At 38.5% G+C, this 16,395-nt stretch overlaps 1 protein-coding gene across 4 annotated transcripts in view; it reads right to left on the bottom strand.

Moving 5' to 3' along the window:
• Positions 1–16,395, bottom strand: part of LOC127454302 (zinc finger protein 385D-like) — a 141,487-nt gene that overhangs the window by 70,660 nt on the left and 54,432 nt on the right. The window contains exon 1 of one of the 4 annotated variants that reach the window (XM_051721408.1): positions 10,833–11,251. The exons of the other annotated variants lie outside the window; for them this stretch is intronic. Coding sequence (XP_051577368.1) covers positions 10,833–10,851 — 19 coding nt within the window. The 5' untranslated portion in view covers positions 10,852–11,251. Of the gene's footprint in view, positions 1–10,832; positions 11,252–16,395 lie in introns of those variants that run through there. 4 annotated transcript variants of the gene reach the window in all.

The following is a 16,395-nucleotide window of genomic DNA, read 5'->3' as shown; positions in this document are numbered from 1 at the left end:
AAAATAAAAATGTTTTCTGTATCTAAATGGAGACAAAGCCAGAGAAGAAATAAAAATAAAACCCCAAAGCAATGCAGTGGGGGATAAAATGGGATTGTTCAGAGGTTGTTCTTTCAAACCTAAGAAGACTTAAATGGGAAGTTCTCATTTGCATTTACACACATTTAATTATCAGATGTTTCTCCTAAAATTGTCAATTTTTGGCACCCAGTAGGAATATAGAGCTATAAAAATAACGTGGACAGCATATCTCAGATAATTTGGTCTCAGGAGAACTTTATGAAAAATATTTGAGTTCATGTTGAAATCTCTCGCAGACTTTGGTATCTCTGCAAAACTGAGCGCAGTCTGAGACATTACTGCTCTCTTCTAAACTCTAAGAAACATACTGTATGTGATATTACTGGAGTCTTTTTCTCAGGAGAAAAATCTGAGAAGCAGGGGACTCCATTTGTGCTCTAATTAATCTCATTTAATCTCATTGCTGGATAAACAATTAAGATATTGAACAGATCTCAGCTGGGTTACCCGCAGCACTAAGTAGAACGTTAGCAGCACTTAAGTAGTATTTAATCTCTAAGGCGCGTTTCTCAAAAGCATCATTATCTAGGTAGTTCGTAAAAACATTCATAAATTAACAAGAGCTTTGAACCGCTCTTAAGTTCATTCAGTGCAAATTAAACATATCTTTCTGGCATCTTTCACAGTTTATCAAATACAATGGGACATTTAATAAATTGCATAAATATATTTTGATCATTGGAAAGCCATTGTAAACTATTTCAGAGGATAAAAAAGTGTTGAGAAAATCACATTGAAATCAACAGGCTGTCTCCACAGTCTGTGCATGCGACGTGATAGGTCATATACAGTTGTGCTCAAAAGTTTGCATACCCTGGCAGAAATTTTGAAATGTTGGCATTGATTTTGAAAATATGACTGATCATGCAAAAAAAGGGAGTGTGGAGAGACTGAGAATTAGCAAATATTCCTTTTGGAATGCGTCACATTGCCAGAGAGTAGGAGCATGTGCTAAGCAAACACAGTAGTGCAGCAAAAGTTGAGCTAGTAGGCTACACTACTATTCGATAATAAATTAATAGATAAGTAGATAGTAAGGTATCTTGTTATTTTGCAATCATGTCAGTGCAGCTGCCAGCTAGATGCAGGCCCGGTTCTGCAGGGTTGTGAATGTTAGAGCACCTTCAATTGAATATGTTAGCTTAATAATACTGTATATTGGCAAAGCATACAGTTGCGCTCAAAGGTTTGCATACCCTGGCAGAAACTGTGACATACTGGCATTGATTGTGAAAATATGACTGATATGACTTATAATTAAGGATAGTGATCATATGAAGCCATAGTCGTTTGGCTCCTTTTTAAATCATAATGATAACAGAAATCACCCAAATGGCCCTGATCAAAAGTTTACATACCCTTGAATGTTTGGCCTTGTTACAGACACACAAGGTGACACACACAGGTTTAAATGGCAATTAAAGGTTAATTTCCCACACCTGTGGCTTTTTAAATTGCAATTAGTGTCTGTGAATAAATAGTCAATGAGTTTGTTAGCTCTCACGTGGATGCACTGAGCAGGCTAGATACTGAGCCATGGGGAGCAGAAAAGAACTGTCAAAAGACCTGCGTAACAAGGTAATGGAACTTTATAAAGATGGAAAAGGATTTAAAAAGATATCCAAAGCTTTGAAAATGCCAGTCAGTACTGTTCAGTCACTTATTAAGAAGTGGAAAATTCTCTTGATACCAAGCCAAGGTCAGTTAGACCAAGAAAGATTTCAGCCACAACTGCCAGAAGAATTGTTCGGGATACAAAGTAAAATCCACAGGTAACCTCAGGAGAAATACAGGCTGCTCTGGAAAAAGACGGTGTGGTTGTTTCAAGGAGCACATTATGACGATACTTCAACAAAAATGAGCTGCATGGTCGAGTTGCCAGAAAGAAGCCTTTACTGTGCCAATGCCACAAAAAAGCCTTGTTATAATATGCCTGACAACACCTTGACATGCCTCACAGCTTCTGGCATACTGTAATTTGGAGTGACGAGACCAAAAATAGAGCTTTATGGTCACAAACATAAGCGCTATGTTTGGAGAGGGGTCAACAAGGTCTATAGTGAAAAGAATACCATCCCCACTGTGAAGCATGGAAATAAGCCACAACACAACGGAAAAACCACAGCACAATGCATAAACTACAACACAATGAAATTAAGTCACAACACAAAAAGAAAAGCCACAGAACAACGGAAATAAGCCACAACACAACGGAAATAAGCCACAAAACAACAGCATAATGGAAATAAACCACAACACAACTAAATAAATCCACAACATGACAAAATTAATAAGACGCAACACAACAAAATTATCAGAAAATAAATTGTTAAACACTGTACTTATATGTGCTCTGGCCAATACCTGGTTGGGTTTCTACCAGAACTCTTAATGCACATAATTTCATCAACATTTGCTCGAACCCTTACCGGGCGATAATGCAAAAATTACGTCACAGTACCTGCGGCTATTCTTGCGTACCGGCAGCCCTTATAAGGTATCCTGGGCCCACAAAAATAGGCTGTATGCAGGCTATAGCCTCCGCTTGGAGAGCGAAGCGTTCAGGGGAAATGCTTAGCTCACCGGTTAATGTTCTGTTGTGACTGGTTGACTGGGGAACTCTTATAGTGACTTGCAGTGGGATAAGCAGCTCTCTGCATCAGCCTCATGATCTCTCATGCACAGTCAGACGATTTAAAAAAAGATGCATTTTCGGAAAATGTTGCTGTGTTGTGGCTTATTTCCATTGTGATTTTAGCTTTAATTTGCTTTGCTTATTTGGTTGTGTTGTGCACTTTTCAGCCACCTTAGTTAGGTGTGCCATAGCCAAAATAAAATACATTTGTTTTCTCTCCTTGTATTGAGTCTTCTCCCTTTATTCTCATTGTGGACTACAAAATTATCTTTTTTCTTTCCAAAGGGATGTTTTCTGTGCATCACGTTAAAATGGATTGCAAAACACACCGTTACTAATTATTCTAGTCCTTCAGGTCTTTGGAGGGGAAAAATAAAAAAGAGAATAATAAAGAAACACTCCCTTGTTACAGCCCTGGTTTGATACACCACATGCCTTTGTGCAAGTGCAAGCACGTCTTCGTTCTCCCTCAACATAACATGTCATCTTCAGGCTTTCACATCCACGACTTGACTCTGACATGACACATGACATCACGCTAGAAGAATGCTGTCACTGAGCCAGGCAATGAACAAGAAAACAGAACTAAATATGCAAGAAAAACCGCAAACTGAGTGACACCAGGAACTGTGATTAACTGTTCTCCAGCACTAACTAGGAGGTCTACTTCAGAGCAAAGCATCTGTGTTTTATGTCCTCAGGGCTTTTAAAAGCATTATGAGGTTTGAAACAACTTTCAAGAAAACATCTTTCTGGAAAAAAAGACCATTTAAACCAAACGACCAAAACATAAATGCTGGAAGCATGTAATTTGCATTTAAAGTTTTGAGCTTTGTGGGTTTTAGTCCGTGTCTATTAGCCCTGAGGTCATCTATATGCTAGTGTACTCCTAAAAGGTGACAATATAAACTTTTAATGACACAACGAAAAAAACACCACTCAATGGAAATAAGCCACAACACATCTAAATCAAGCCATAACACAATGGAAAAACAAAAGCACAATGGAAATAAACCACAACACAATGAAATTAAGCTCCAATACAATGGAAAAAACTCAACCCAGCGGAAATAAGCCACATCACAATGAAAAAAACAAAACAAAAAACACAACACAACAAAAATAAGCCAGATTTCAACAAAATTAAGCCAAAACACAACTAAATTAAGCCACAAAACAATGTCGCTCCCCCCAATAGACTGCATCAGTCTGATTCCAGAAGTAAAAATCCAAATCATTTTTCATAGGCGAATTGACTTTTAACGACAACGATAAACCTTTAAAGACAAACCTCCCGTGAGCTCCGAGGTTGTTAAATGATGTTATTTGCTTCTGTTGAAGCTGTCAGTCCGTGTTATCAACATTTTTTAAAAATCGATTTTAATAGTGGAAACCCTGGTGAAGAACTACATTACCCATGATCCTAAAGGGAAACGATCCACCAATCAGCGTTGCAGCACACAAAGTGCGCCAAAAACCATCCACCCCCATTACGCACCCAACACTCTCAAACTACTTGTACATTTGTATATGTATCTTGATATTTTGCATTAAACTAGTTGTTTTTATACTTATTACCAAATATTAAATCAGTAGTTTTATCATTTTCCAGCGTTCCATCATTCGCAGTCCTTCATGGGATTGTAGTTCATTCCCTCATTAAAGACGTTAAGTACAGTTTGGTACTTTTGACTTTTTGTCCGATTTTTGAATACATTTTTGCTTCAAATCAAAGTTTGTTACCTCAGAGCTGGATCGTTTGATTCATGGCTTAGAACTCTTTCATTAAAGATTTTATGAAATCCCTATGGAAAAAAAACTTAAAGAACCAAGAAGGTTGAATAAGTGGGCAGGCACTGATACCTTTATGAGCGCTTTATGACAACACAAGCAAAGAAAAGTAAAGTGATTTTGTGTTTTTTTTTATTTATTTTTTTGTTTTGTTTTTAAAGCAACAGGACTTGTTAAATTGATGAGATTAAAAGCCTTGTAATAGTTACAAGGCTTTTTGACACAGTGCCTGTTGCATGAGCAAGCGTGTGGTTTTCTTTTAGGGCTCTGTTTTCTGTTTCAAAGAACAAAACTGTGGAAAATATCCAATCTTCTCTGCCCTGCAGTCAGTCATTACGCTGCTTCGGTGAGCTATATTTTCAGCACCTTCTTGCCTATGGAGACCAGCTCTATAACTCAAGTGCTTAAAGAAATCCCTCACGCTTCTAAGGAAGTATCTAAGACCTTCTGCAAGGGACCAGGAGAAAGCCTGGTTAAGAGAAGATGAGATTGAACAGCAGCCCAAAATGTATCTGGACACTTATACACTTAAACATACTGTATATATATATATATATATATATATATATGTGTGTGTGTGTGTGTGTGTGTGTGTGTGTGTGTGTGTGTAATTAGATATTCCTACTAGATATTTTCCGACCATAAAGGTGTATCATTGCCATGATGTGTAAGGAAACAAAATGGCAAAATGATTATCTTTCTAAAGGTTAAGTGTCTAACTCCTGTGCAACTAGTGTCACCACTTACTCTGTCTTCTATTGGCTGACCACTTTGGTTAACCTACAAATAGCTTAATTATAGTTAACTCTGCCTTTTAAGATAGCAAATGAGAAGAAAAAACTTACATTAGCTTAAAAAAAAAAAAAAGCCTCTTGGTTTGATATGTTGTTATCTAATGCAAAGACATTTTTAAGTGTGGCTTGACTTTTCGGGGTTACTGTAAATAAGTCCAAGAGTTAACTTTGACCCTTTTCACTCCATCAACACCCATCAGGTCCATTAAACATAGCTTAAACACACAGCTAACCGCTCCTATCTCTGCCACAGCTATCACAAAAAGGAAACTTCGAGGCGAGAAGTGGGTCTATGTGTGTGTGCCAGAGAAACTGTCTGTAGTGCCATCTCCATATCTCCTCAGATGTGCCCGTTTTCTTAAAACAGCTCATGCTGCTCGCAGCAGTGCTGATTGAGAGAAAAATAGATGATGTCTGGAGGACAAAGATGGCACGTAAATAATTAATGGACATCCGCTGCTGTGTTTGCGCATCGCTCGGATTCTCCTAGACTTGATCCAGACTGCTTTCTCCACATGTCTCTTTATATATCCGACTAAAACACTCAAAGGACACTCAAGACACACACTACATAGAAACCTTTCCTTTCAAAATTTCATTTAAAATGTTAAACACATTTGATGATATAAAGAACTGTTTAGATCAGGGGTGGGCAACTATTTTGGTACAAGGGCCACATCGGGCATAAGTAGTGCATAGGGGGCCACATTATACTCCTTTTGAGAAACAATGTTCCACATTGATTTGGTTCTTGTATCTTTTAAGCCCAGAAATAGTACTCAATTTTCTGGAGTGTATATGTGACTAATGGGACTATTCTGCAATTGCCTAAAGTATTGTATTGCTCTACAATGGTAGATACTTTTCTAGCAGGCATTAAAAAAAAAACGAATAAAGGCTGAGCATAATTATAAATTATTTATTTTTCCCATCTCTACTTCCCTGGTAATTTATTATTCAATTTAACACTCTCTACATCAGGGATCTGTCTTAATAAAAATTACAAAAATCAAAAATTATAGAACCTTTAATGTTTGTCGCAATGCGGGCCAGTTTACTTATTTTATTCTCAAAACATCCCGCTAAAAGGATCATGATTCAATAGTTTGTCCGCCAATGGGTTGGCTTTCCATTCAGCACACAACTGAATAAAACAGGCTGCTTGGCTATAATAAATGATTACTGCAAGAGTTAAAATACAGGTGCGAGAGACTTCAACATTTCTAAATTGCACAAATAAATAATACATATTCGTCTCTCGCTTGCTTTTGCTCGAGTGTCAATGATGCTCTTTGTTTATATTTTATAAGCACTAAACAGCCTCAAGAATGGATACACAGTATCATACTTGTCCTTGAGCAAAAAAATATCGCACTATAGATCTCTAAGTTTGTTCAAAGGGGAAAGCGATAGATAGAAAGAGAGCACTCCCATGCACGGTTGCCAGATTGTACAAAATAAGTATAACATTAGCCAGAATATTTACAGTTTGTGCAAGTATAAATCTCTAATTGGGGGGTTTGCATCTTATATCTGGCAACCATGAGCATGTTAAACGTTTGTGGAGGTGCATTAGGTCCCAATGCAAGATAACTGAAATATCCAATGAAAAAAACGCTTTAAGGATGAATGAGCCGCAGGCCAGATTAAACCATGTGGCAGGCCGTATCCGGCCTATGGGCCGTAAATTGCCCATGTCTGGTTTAGATCTTAAAGGTATGTTCAGAAACAGAAAATATTATTGACTCGCCCCTCAATTAAAGCCAGTAAACCTGGCAAAATCAGCCAGATCTCATGAAAACTATGTGACTTTTTTGCAAAATGATATTATATTGTTCATTACACGTAATGCAGCAGTTCCGACGTGAAATGTCCACTGATTGGCACTATAAGCGAGTAAACTTTTCTCCCAACAGTTGATGTTTTTATGGTTAATGCTCTATCGAGTTTTAAATCAACAAAACCTCCTTACCCCAAAACCTTAAACCTAAACCTAACTGATAGTGTCAGAAAAGGGAAATGTGAAATGAAAACCTGGCAACCCTGAGCATGTTTTTGGAGGTGCGTTAGGTCCCAATGCAAGATAACTGAAATATCCAATGAAAAAACGCTTTAAGGATGAATGAGTGCATACTTAGCCAGGTGAAGAAAATTCTGAGTGATCCATCCCAATTTTGTACTCACAGTATGAATTGCTTCCTTCTGTAAGAAGATACAGAGTGCCACATTGTAAATTAAATAGATTTAAGAACTCATTTGTGCCTGTATCAGTGCAAATTTTTAGTAGCAGTTCACATTGATTGAATGTCTTTTTATTGTGTTTGTGTGCTGTACTATGGGTAATTGTAATGTTGAATGACACATAGCATGGAGTGGTGGTGGCGTAGTGGACTAAAGCACTGAACTGGTAAGCAGAAGGTTGTTGGTTCGATCCCCACAGCCACCACCATTGTGTCTTTGAGCAAGGCACTTAACTCCACATTGCTATGGGGGGATTGTCCTTGTAATAAGGGCACTGTAAGTCACTTTGGATAAAAGCATCTGCCAAATGCATAAATGTAAATGTAGCAACATGGAGTCCACACCAAATTTCCCCTTGGGGACAATAAAGTAAACTTTGACTTTTAAAACTGCAATTGCTGAAGCAACAACGTCATTTTGTGGTGCTTCTATGACACTTTCGGTTCACATGTCGACTCGTGTGCTCTTAAAGACTCATTCCCTGATCCTTTGCAATCACAAGTGCAGCGCTCTATCAGTTGAGCTACCATGCAATTTGATCCCATTCGAACAAGCTTGTAAATGTAGTTGGGTATGTAATGCAAATGTTAATATAGATCGGCTTACAAGACATGCGTTATAGTTAAAGTGTTTCGATATATGAGACAGTGGCGGACTGGCCATCAGGAAAAAAGGGACGCTTCCCTGTTGGCCGGCCACGAAACGGGGCCGAATGGGCCACGATAAGCTGAAACGGGCTGCTGCGTTATGCCGAACGGGCCACGACAGGCTGAAGAGGGTCGCAAAATGGCTGATTTCTCTTCCCAGTTCGCCCCTGTCATGAGAAAAGTATGTGTTTATGAACTGATAATCTGCTGTTTTACACGTGATTTGTGTATAGGGGAATAAAAGTTGTTGTTGTAGTGCCTTTCATAGTTAGTGCATTACTGTAACTGTGATTTTTGTTTGTTTTTACAAACTGAGCAACACAGATGCTGAACATAAAGTTTAACTTACAATGAACAAGGAACATTCCTATCGCCAGTTGCGATATCGTGCACCAATTTAGTACAATTTATTATTTGTGCAAAGAATTATTATAGAATTATATTCTAAAAATGTTTTTGTATATACCTAAGATTTTCTATTCTTAAAATCCCATGATTGATCTTTTACATTAAAGTCAGTTTTGGTTGTGTTTATTATATCTTTTAAAGGAATATTCTGGGTTCAATACAAGTTAAGCTCAGTCAACAGAATTTGTGGCATAATATTGATTACCACAAAAAATTATTTCGACTTGTCCTTCCTTGTCTCTAAAAAAAGCAAAAATCTGTGTTCCAATGAGGCACTTACAATGGAAGTGAATGGGGCCAAACTGTAAACGTTAAAATACTCACTGTTTCAAAAGTAATGCCACAAGATGTAAACAATATGCGTGTTAACATGATTTTAGTGTGGTAAACTAACCTTTTCTGTGTAAAGTTATAGCCAATTTTACAACTTCATTGCCATTATAATGTAATGTCAACAAACCCTAAAACCCTAAAACGACTGTAAAACAATGGTTTAAACAACTTTACAGCTCAAATAATACACAAGTTTTAACAGAAGAATTAATGTAAGTGCTTTTATAAAATTATAAGCTTCACATTTCTGCCTTTAATCCCTCCAAAAATTGGCCCCATTTACTTCCACTGTAAGGGCATTAATTGTAATTTAATATATAACAAGTTTGAAGGTCCCCTGTATTTATTATAGCATAAGCAGAGAGAACATTTCTATCATATGTAATAAAAATTGACATTATAACTGAAATATATCCAAATGAATCGAATTGAGAGCTTGTGAATCGGAATCAAATCAGGTGAAGACAATAGAAAATTTAAAGAACTAGAAAAGATTATTTTATCTTGTTTTCAGATATTTAGTAAAAAATTACTAGCAGTGGTCAGGAAACACTACCCATGTGCTCTACAATCCGAGGTCATTAAACAAATAAATAAAAGATCTGGGGTTGACCACACTGCAGTTTGTGCTGTCACCAGCCACATCAAAACAAGATCTACCCTGGGCTAAAGACACAGAGGTCAAACAGACACATTTCTAACATTCTACCTTTAAAATAAATCTAGTCATGTCAGCTAATAGACCATTTACAGACAAGAATCAACACAGATATGATCCAAACAAGCATCCATATGTGACTGCTCAACCAGCACTGAATAAATAAAGATTCCTGCCCTGGAGGAGTATACTCTATGTGTATGAACATGTTCAATGTTTGCAGTGCATTCATATAGTTGACATGGACCCTGGATCTGTTCCAAAACATAGTAAGCTGACTTGCTCTTTACTGCCTACATAGGAAGCATCACACAAACAGTGCTTTTTATGCAAAGCACACAGGAGATTCGACTCACAACTGATTTCAGTAAACATTTGCTATATGATAGCAAGTTATTTAAATATATAACACATAAAGTTCATAGTAAAAATTATTTAATAGGTATTATTTCTATTTATAAATAAATTATAATATTTTAGATGGACAGGGAGAAAAAGTATCTGTTTTAGCTATGCAGCACGTCAATAATACGTGTTCAGTGTAGCTTTGATGATTATAACAGATTTTCATGCATCGCAAAATGCAACTTGTCAAACAACGACAGCAGTGTGACATGATATACTCCATCTAAAAGGATTTTTAACCACATTTTCGAATTTGTTTATTATTGTAATTCATGCCGAGAGACTACATGAAATATTTGTACTTTTTGTAAAAAAAACAATTTAAAAAAATTAATTAAATTGAATAAAACAAAATTATGGCAAATCACAGGACTAGCTATTTAAAGGAATGTTCCGTGTTCAGTTCAAGTTAAGCTCAATTGACGATTTTGATTACCACAAACATTTCAACACGTCTATTTAAACTATTTGACTTTTACTATTTGTTTATGTAAAACAAAAAATAAAATCGCGCTTATAGAGCAAGAAACATCATTACATATAACAAGCTGTGACACACATTTCCCAAAATCTTCTAATCCTTTATATTTTTCCATAGCTCTTTCATGGCAAACCACAACCTTGTTCTCTCTCCACTCTGAAACGCTCTCAGTAAGAAATCCCCACTATGAAACCAAGACAGTGAGACTATAAAACACATCCACAGACTTTCAAACAGCACTCACGCCGTGGTAATAGTTGACAAGGTGCAGAGTCTGACTGAAAACCAACAGTGCTGCACTGATTTGTGAAGTGAGTAGAACATCAGTCCCCTTTTTTAGATTACAGCTTGCACTTACCAATATACATGCTCTCCATGGTCCTCACACATCCAGATCTGTGGCGTCCCCATACACAGCTACCTTCAAGAGTGAATCCATGATCTCAGAAGAGTCTCATCTGTGGTTTGAGAGGGGAACCGTGACCACATGAGCTTCCACAACACTGTGGTCCGTAATTTTTTCTTGCGATGTCTTGGTGGCTCTGTGAGTGTTTGTGGTCTGTTTCAACTGGCCCCTTGTGAGATTCTACTTTAGAAGAAGTCTCTCTGTCTGTCACTCTCTTGCAGCTCTCAGCTCTGTCCTCTTATCATCAGCTGTGGTTCCGTGCGATGTGATTTTCTCCCGTTGTAATCTGACTCCTCATTGAACGAGCTCTCTCCGCGATGCCGATATCAGCATCTGTGGTGGTGTCGAGCAGTGGCTGCTTATTTGTTCTGTCTGAGTGTTCCTCAGCGCTCTCTCTCCCTCTCTCTCTCTCTCTCTCTCTCTCTCTCTCTCTCTCTCTCTCTCTCTCTCTCTCTCCTTATCTCTCTTTTTTTCACCTCCTCCCTCACCTCATCTCTCACATGCTCTCTCTCTCCAGTGAAATGGTGACATCCTTAAAGTTAAAATGATTTATGAATAAAGTATATTAGATTTTTACATCTAGTTTGCTTTATTTATTTATCCAGCAAGAAAATGTGAGTGGTGATTGACTGTGCAAAAGTCACTACCATGATGCTAGACTATTGCTATACAGTTGCTAGGGTGTTCTGGTGGTGGTTAGGGCAATGCTAAGTGGAAATTGTTTTGGGTGTTTTGCTAGGTGGTTTCTAAAGGTATTCCGGGTTGTTGCAGAGATATTGCTATGTGGTTGCTTAGATGCTCTGAGAGGTTTCTAGCACATTGCTATGTGGTTGCTAGGGTGTTCTGGGTGGTTGTTAGGGTGTTGCTAGGTGATTGCTAGTGTGTTGATAGGTGGTTTCTAAGGTGTTCTGGGTAGCTGCCAGGGTATTGCTATGGGGTTACTAAAGGTGTTGCTAAAGTGTTCTCAGTGTGTTGTGATGGTTACCAGGGTGTTGCTATGCTGTTGCTAAGGTGTTCTGGGTGGTTGCTGCGGTGTTGCTAGATGGTTTCCAAGTTGTTCTGGGTGGTTGTTCGGGCGTTGCTAAGTGGCTAATAGTGTACTGATTAGTGGTTTCTAAGGTGTTCTGAATGGCTGCCAGGGCATTGCTATGGGGTTGCTTCAGTGTTCTAAGTGTGTTATACAAAATCTTTGTTTAAACACTGGCCCTTAACAATTACTTAGTTTACTAATATTAAACCATGGTGTTGCTATGCTGTTGCTAAAGTGTTATGAGTAGTTATTAGAACATTTCTATGCAGTTGCTAGTGTATTCTGGGTGGTTGCTAAGGTGTTCTCTGTATGTTGTGGGTGGTTACCAGGGTGTTGCTATGCTGTTTCTAAAGTGATATGAGTGGTTATTAGAGCATTGCTATGCAGTTGCTAGGGTGATGTAGGCTCAAGGGTGTTTTGGGTGGTTGCTAAGGTGTTCTCGATGTGTTGTGGGTGGTTACCAGGGTGTTGCTATGCTGTTGCTAAGGTGCTTTGAGTGGTTATTAGAGCATTGCTAAACAGTTGCTAGGGTGTTCTGGGTGGTTGTTTTTTCCAAAAATGCCCCAAAAAATATTTTGGGGTTTGTCTGTAATCATTATAGTTGGCTTTATATAAAAAGAATAGTAGTCTATGGTGTATCCTCCTTTATCTAACTAAGTTAAGTGTGTGTGTGTGTGTGTGTGTGTGTGTGTGTGTGTGTGGGCAGGTTTAAGTGGTTTATGATGACTTTTTTAGGTTATAAACTGGTAATTACAAGGGTATTATGCTATAAATGTGGTTTATGAGGACATTTCTAGTGTCCCCATAATTTAAATCGCTTAAAAAAACATACTAAACAATGTTTTATTGAAAATGTAAAAATGCAGAACATTTTTTGTGAGGGTTAGGTTTAGGGGTAGGGTTAGGGTTAGGGGATAGAATCTATAGTTTGTACAGTATAAAAATCATTATGTCTATTGAGAGTCCTCATATTGATAGCTGCACCAATATGTGTGTGTGTGTGTGTGTGTGTGTGTGTGTGTGTGTGTGTGTGTGTGTTGTGTGCGCGAGTTCTAAAGAGAGTATGTCATCACAGACACAAAATCACACATACACTTGACCCTCGTCCTCCCTCTTGGCTTGCTCTCAGATCTTTCCTTGATTGGTTCACTGTAATTCTTCTGAAGGTCAGGAAGAATTGACCGTTCCAAAGCTGCCACACATGTATCGCCTACAAATCAGAGGCTTTGATTTCGAACAACAAAACAAACACATATGCCGAAACAAAGAGATGGTAAAGCAGTCTCCTCCATTCACAGAGTTCAAGAGAAACGGAAACAAATCGGCAAAAAAAAAAAAAAGAAAGAAAAACTCGTCTCTTCAGGCTGTGCATTTTGAGTGTGTGCAGCTAGGAGACTGTAGATATTTTGCATCATCACACAGATGTTTTCAATTAATCCCGAATTCCCAATCCTTCCCGTGCCTCTTGCGTCCTGCCTCCAGCCTACTCGCCGTAAATGCATTTATACTGTATCTATAGCTGCAGAGCCTCTACTCATCCGAGCTGGCAAATGTGTTTTTTAACCTTAACTCTGAGGTGTCACAGCAGCGATACTGCATTATTTGTCACAATGAATTGCGTTTAACAGCAGCTGTGCCCAAGGGAGTCCATGGCGAACCACATGCAAGTGCAGCTAGGGAAACTTCATGAATCATTCTGTCACTTTCATGACGCTTTTCATTAGTTACGCCATTATCTGATCAACAGTCAGGCTGTAGGAGGTTGCATGTGTTTTGAAAGATCTAACCAGTATCTGAAAGAGAGAAGAGGTGATCTGGGTAACTCAAAAGAACAGGATGAGGATGATAACGTGCAACTATTCTATGCAGAGACTGAGTAATGTCCTATAATGAATATTTCTGCTGAAAAAACAGCTCAGACTAGCTTACCAGTCTGGCCAGAAGTTGGTCTATTTTGATGGTTTTAAAGGAAACAAGAAAAAGACCAACAAACTAACTTGGGCCAAAAAGTCTGGTCTGCTTGATGATTTAAAGGGGTTTGGGGCACTTGTCAGCTATTCAGGCCGGAAAATTCTCTGACCGACCAGCTTAACACCAGTTTGGAGACCAACTAGACCATCTTAAACCAGCAAAGACCAACAAATCACCCTTGGCTGATAAGGCTTGTCTGTTTTAATGTTTTTAAATGGGTTTTGGGCACTTGTCAGCTACTCAGGCTGGGAGACCAACTGGGCGACCAGCTTAACACCAGTTTGGAGACCAAACAGATGTCTTAAACAGCAAAGACCAACAAACCACCTTAGGTTAGATTGATCTATTTTGATGGTTTTAAGGAGGTTTTGGGCACTTGTCAGCTTTTCAGGCTTGGAGACAAACTGACTGACCAGCTTAACACCAGTTTGGAGACCAACTAGACTCTCTTAAACCAGCAAAGACCAAGAAACCGCCCTAGGCCAATAAGGCTGATCTATTTAGATGGTTTTAAAGGGGTTTTGGGCACTCGTCAGATTTTCAGACTAGCAGACCAACTGGCCAACAATCTTAACCAGCTAAACACCAGTTCTGAGACCAACTAGACTCTCTTAAACCAGCGAAGACCAACAACCACCTTAGGCCAATAAGGCTGGTCTGTTTTGATGGTTTTAAAGAGGTTTTGGGAACTTGTCAGCTTTTCAGGCTTGGAGACCAACTGGCCGACCAGCTAAACCAACTAAACACCAGTTTGGAGACCAGCTAGACCATCTTAAATCAACAAAGACCAACAAACCACCTTAGGCCGATAAGGCTGGTGTGTTTTGATTGTTTTAAAGGGGTTTTGGGCATTCATCAGATTTTCAGACTAGCAGACCAACTGGCCAACAATCTTAACCAGCTAAACACCAGTTCTCAGACCAACTAGACTCTCTTAAACCAGCGAAGACCAACAACCACCTTAGGCCAATAAGGCTGGTCTGTTTTGATGGTTTTAAAGAGGTTTCGGGAACTTGTCAGCTGTTCAGGCTGGCAGGCCTACTGGCTGATCAGCTTAACCACCTAAACACCAGTTTTGAGATGAACTACACCATTTTAAACCAACAAAGACCAACAAACCACCTTAGGCTGATAAGGCTGGTCTGTTTTGATGGTTTTAAAGGGTAATTGGGCACTTGTCAGCTGTTCAGAATGGGAGACCAACTGGCCAACCATCTTAACTAGCTAAACACTAGTTTGGAGACCAACTAGACCGTCTTGGCCTGAAAAAAAGAGTTTCAGAAGAGATCTCAAAATGTCTCAAACTGTGCTCAGAATAATCAAGATTCCAAAGTCTGCAATCAAAAGACAAAGATTTCAGTATAAACTCCAAAATGTCTGATCAAATTATTTGAAGACCATGTAATCTTAGCTATGCCATCCACAATAAATGTTTAGCTACATATTCTTTTATGTCAACTATCGTCTCATTTGTGTCTATATCTTTCTCCTACAGAACTGTAGGAGAAATATCTAAGACAAAACTGATACTTGCGTGAAACATAGCTGATAACTTTTGAGCCTCACTAACCTTTAGTAACATCCTCTACAAGAAACACACACACACACACACACCATAAAAAAATCCATTTTCATATACAAATTAAATAACATCATGATTCCATCAGCAGAAAATCGCCCTCGGTGAATTAATTCTGCAGCAATAATACAACGACCTTTTTGTCATTCCGTGCAGCATGTCAGTCTATAAAACAATATATTCGGACATAAGTGCAAACAAGCATATGCATTTAAATGGCTGTTGTTCGCTGTGACTGTGGGCTATAATGGATGGCATGAGGGCTCAATGTAAGCCCACAGAACCAGAGATGAATGTGCCTTTCACCTTTAAAGGAGTCACACACGAAGGCAATGAATACTGTTTGAAGAGACCAGCCACCTTCAAATACTATACGATAATCTGCAACAAGTGAAGATTGTAAACGAGTAGTTGATTAGCAAAACACTGCAATTTAAAAAAAAAAAAAAAAAAAAATCATCATTTACTAACACTTATAACACAAAAGGAGATGTTAGGCAAAATGTTAGCCTCAGTCACCATTCACTTTCATTGATGGAAAAAAGATGCATTGACAGTCAATGGTGACTGTAAATTCCAAACCTCTCCTCTTGTGTTACACAGAAGAAAGTCATATGTGTTTGAAATAAATGATGATAGAATTTTCATTTTTGGGTGAACTATCCCTGTAATAAACAATGATAATCTTGTTATAAACAATGATAATCTTGTTATAACTACGCAAGTAAATTCTCGTGCTGACCCTTGTAGAATAGTCACGAGTCCAGTACTCTCATGAACCTGAGTCCAGTATTCCCATGAAACTGCCCTGTTGTCAGTAGCTGAAACCCTGCGACTGGCGAGAGCTAACTCCAAATCATCCATCATCATCCTCCTTGACTTGTCTGCTGCACAGTAAACCACAAGATCCTCCTGTCCACCTTCTCTGACCTGGG

This window comes from Myxocyprinus asiaticus, chromosome 16, assembly GCF_019703515.2.
Source record: "Myxocyprinus asiaticus isolate MX2 ecotype Aquarium Trade chromosome 16, UBuf_Myxa_2, whole genome shotgun sequence".
Classification (NCBI taxonomy): domain Eukaryota; kingdom Metazoa; phylum Chordata; class Actinopteri; order Cypriniformes; family Catostomidae; genus Myxocyprinus; species Myxocyprinus asiaticus.
This window is presented reverse-complemented; position numbering and strand designations above follow the sequence as displayed.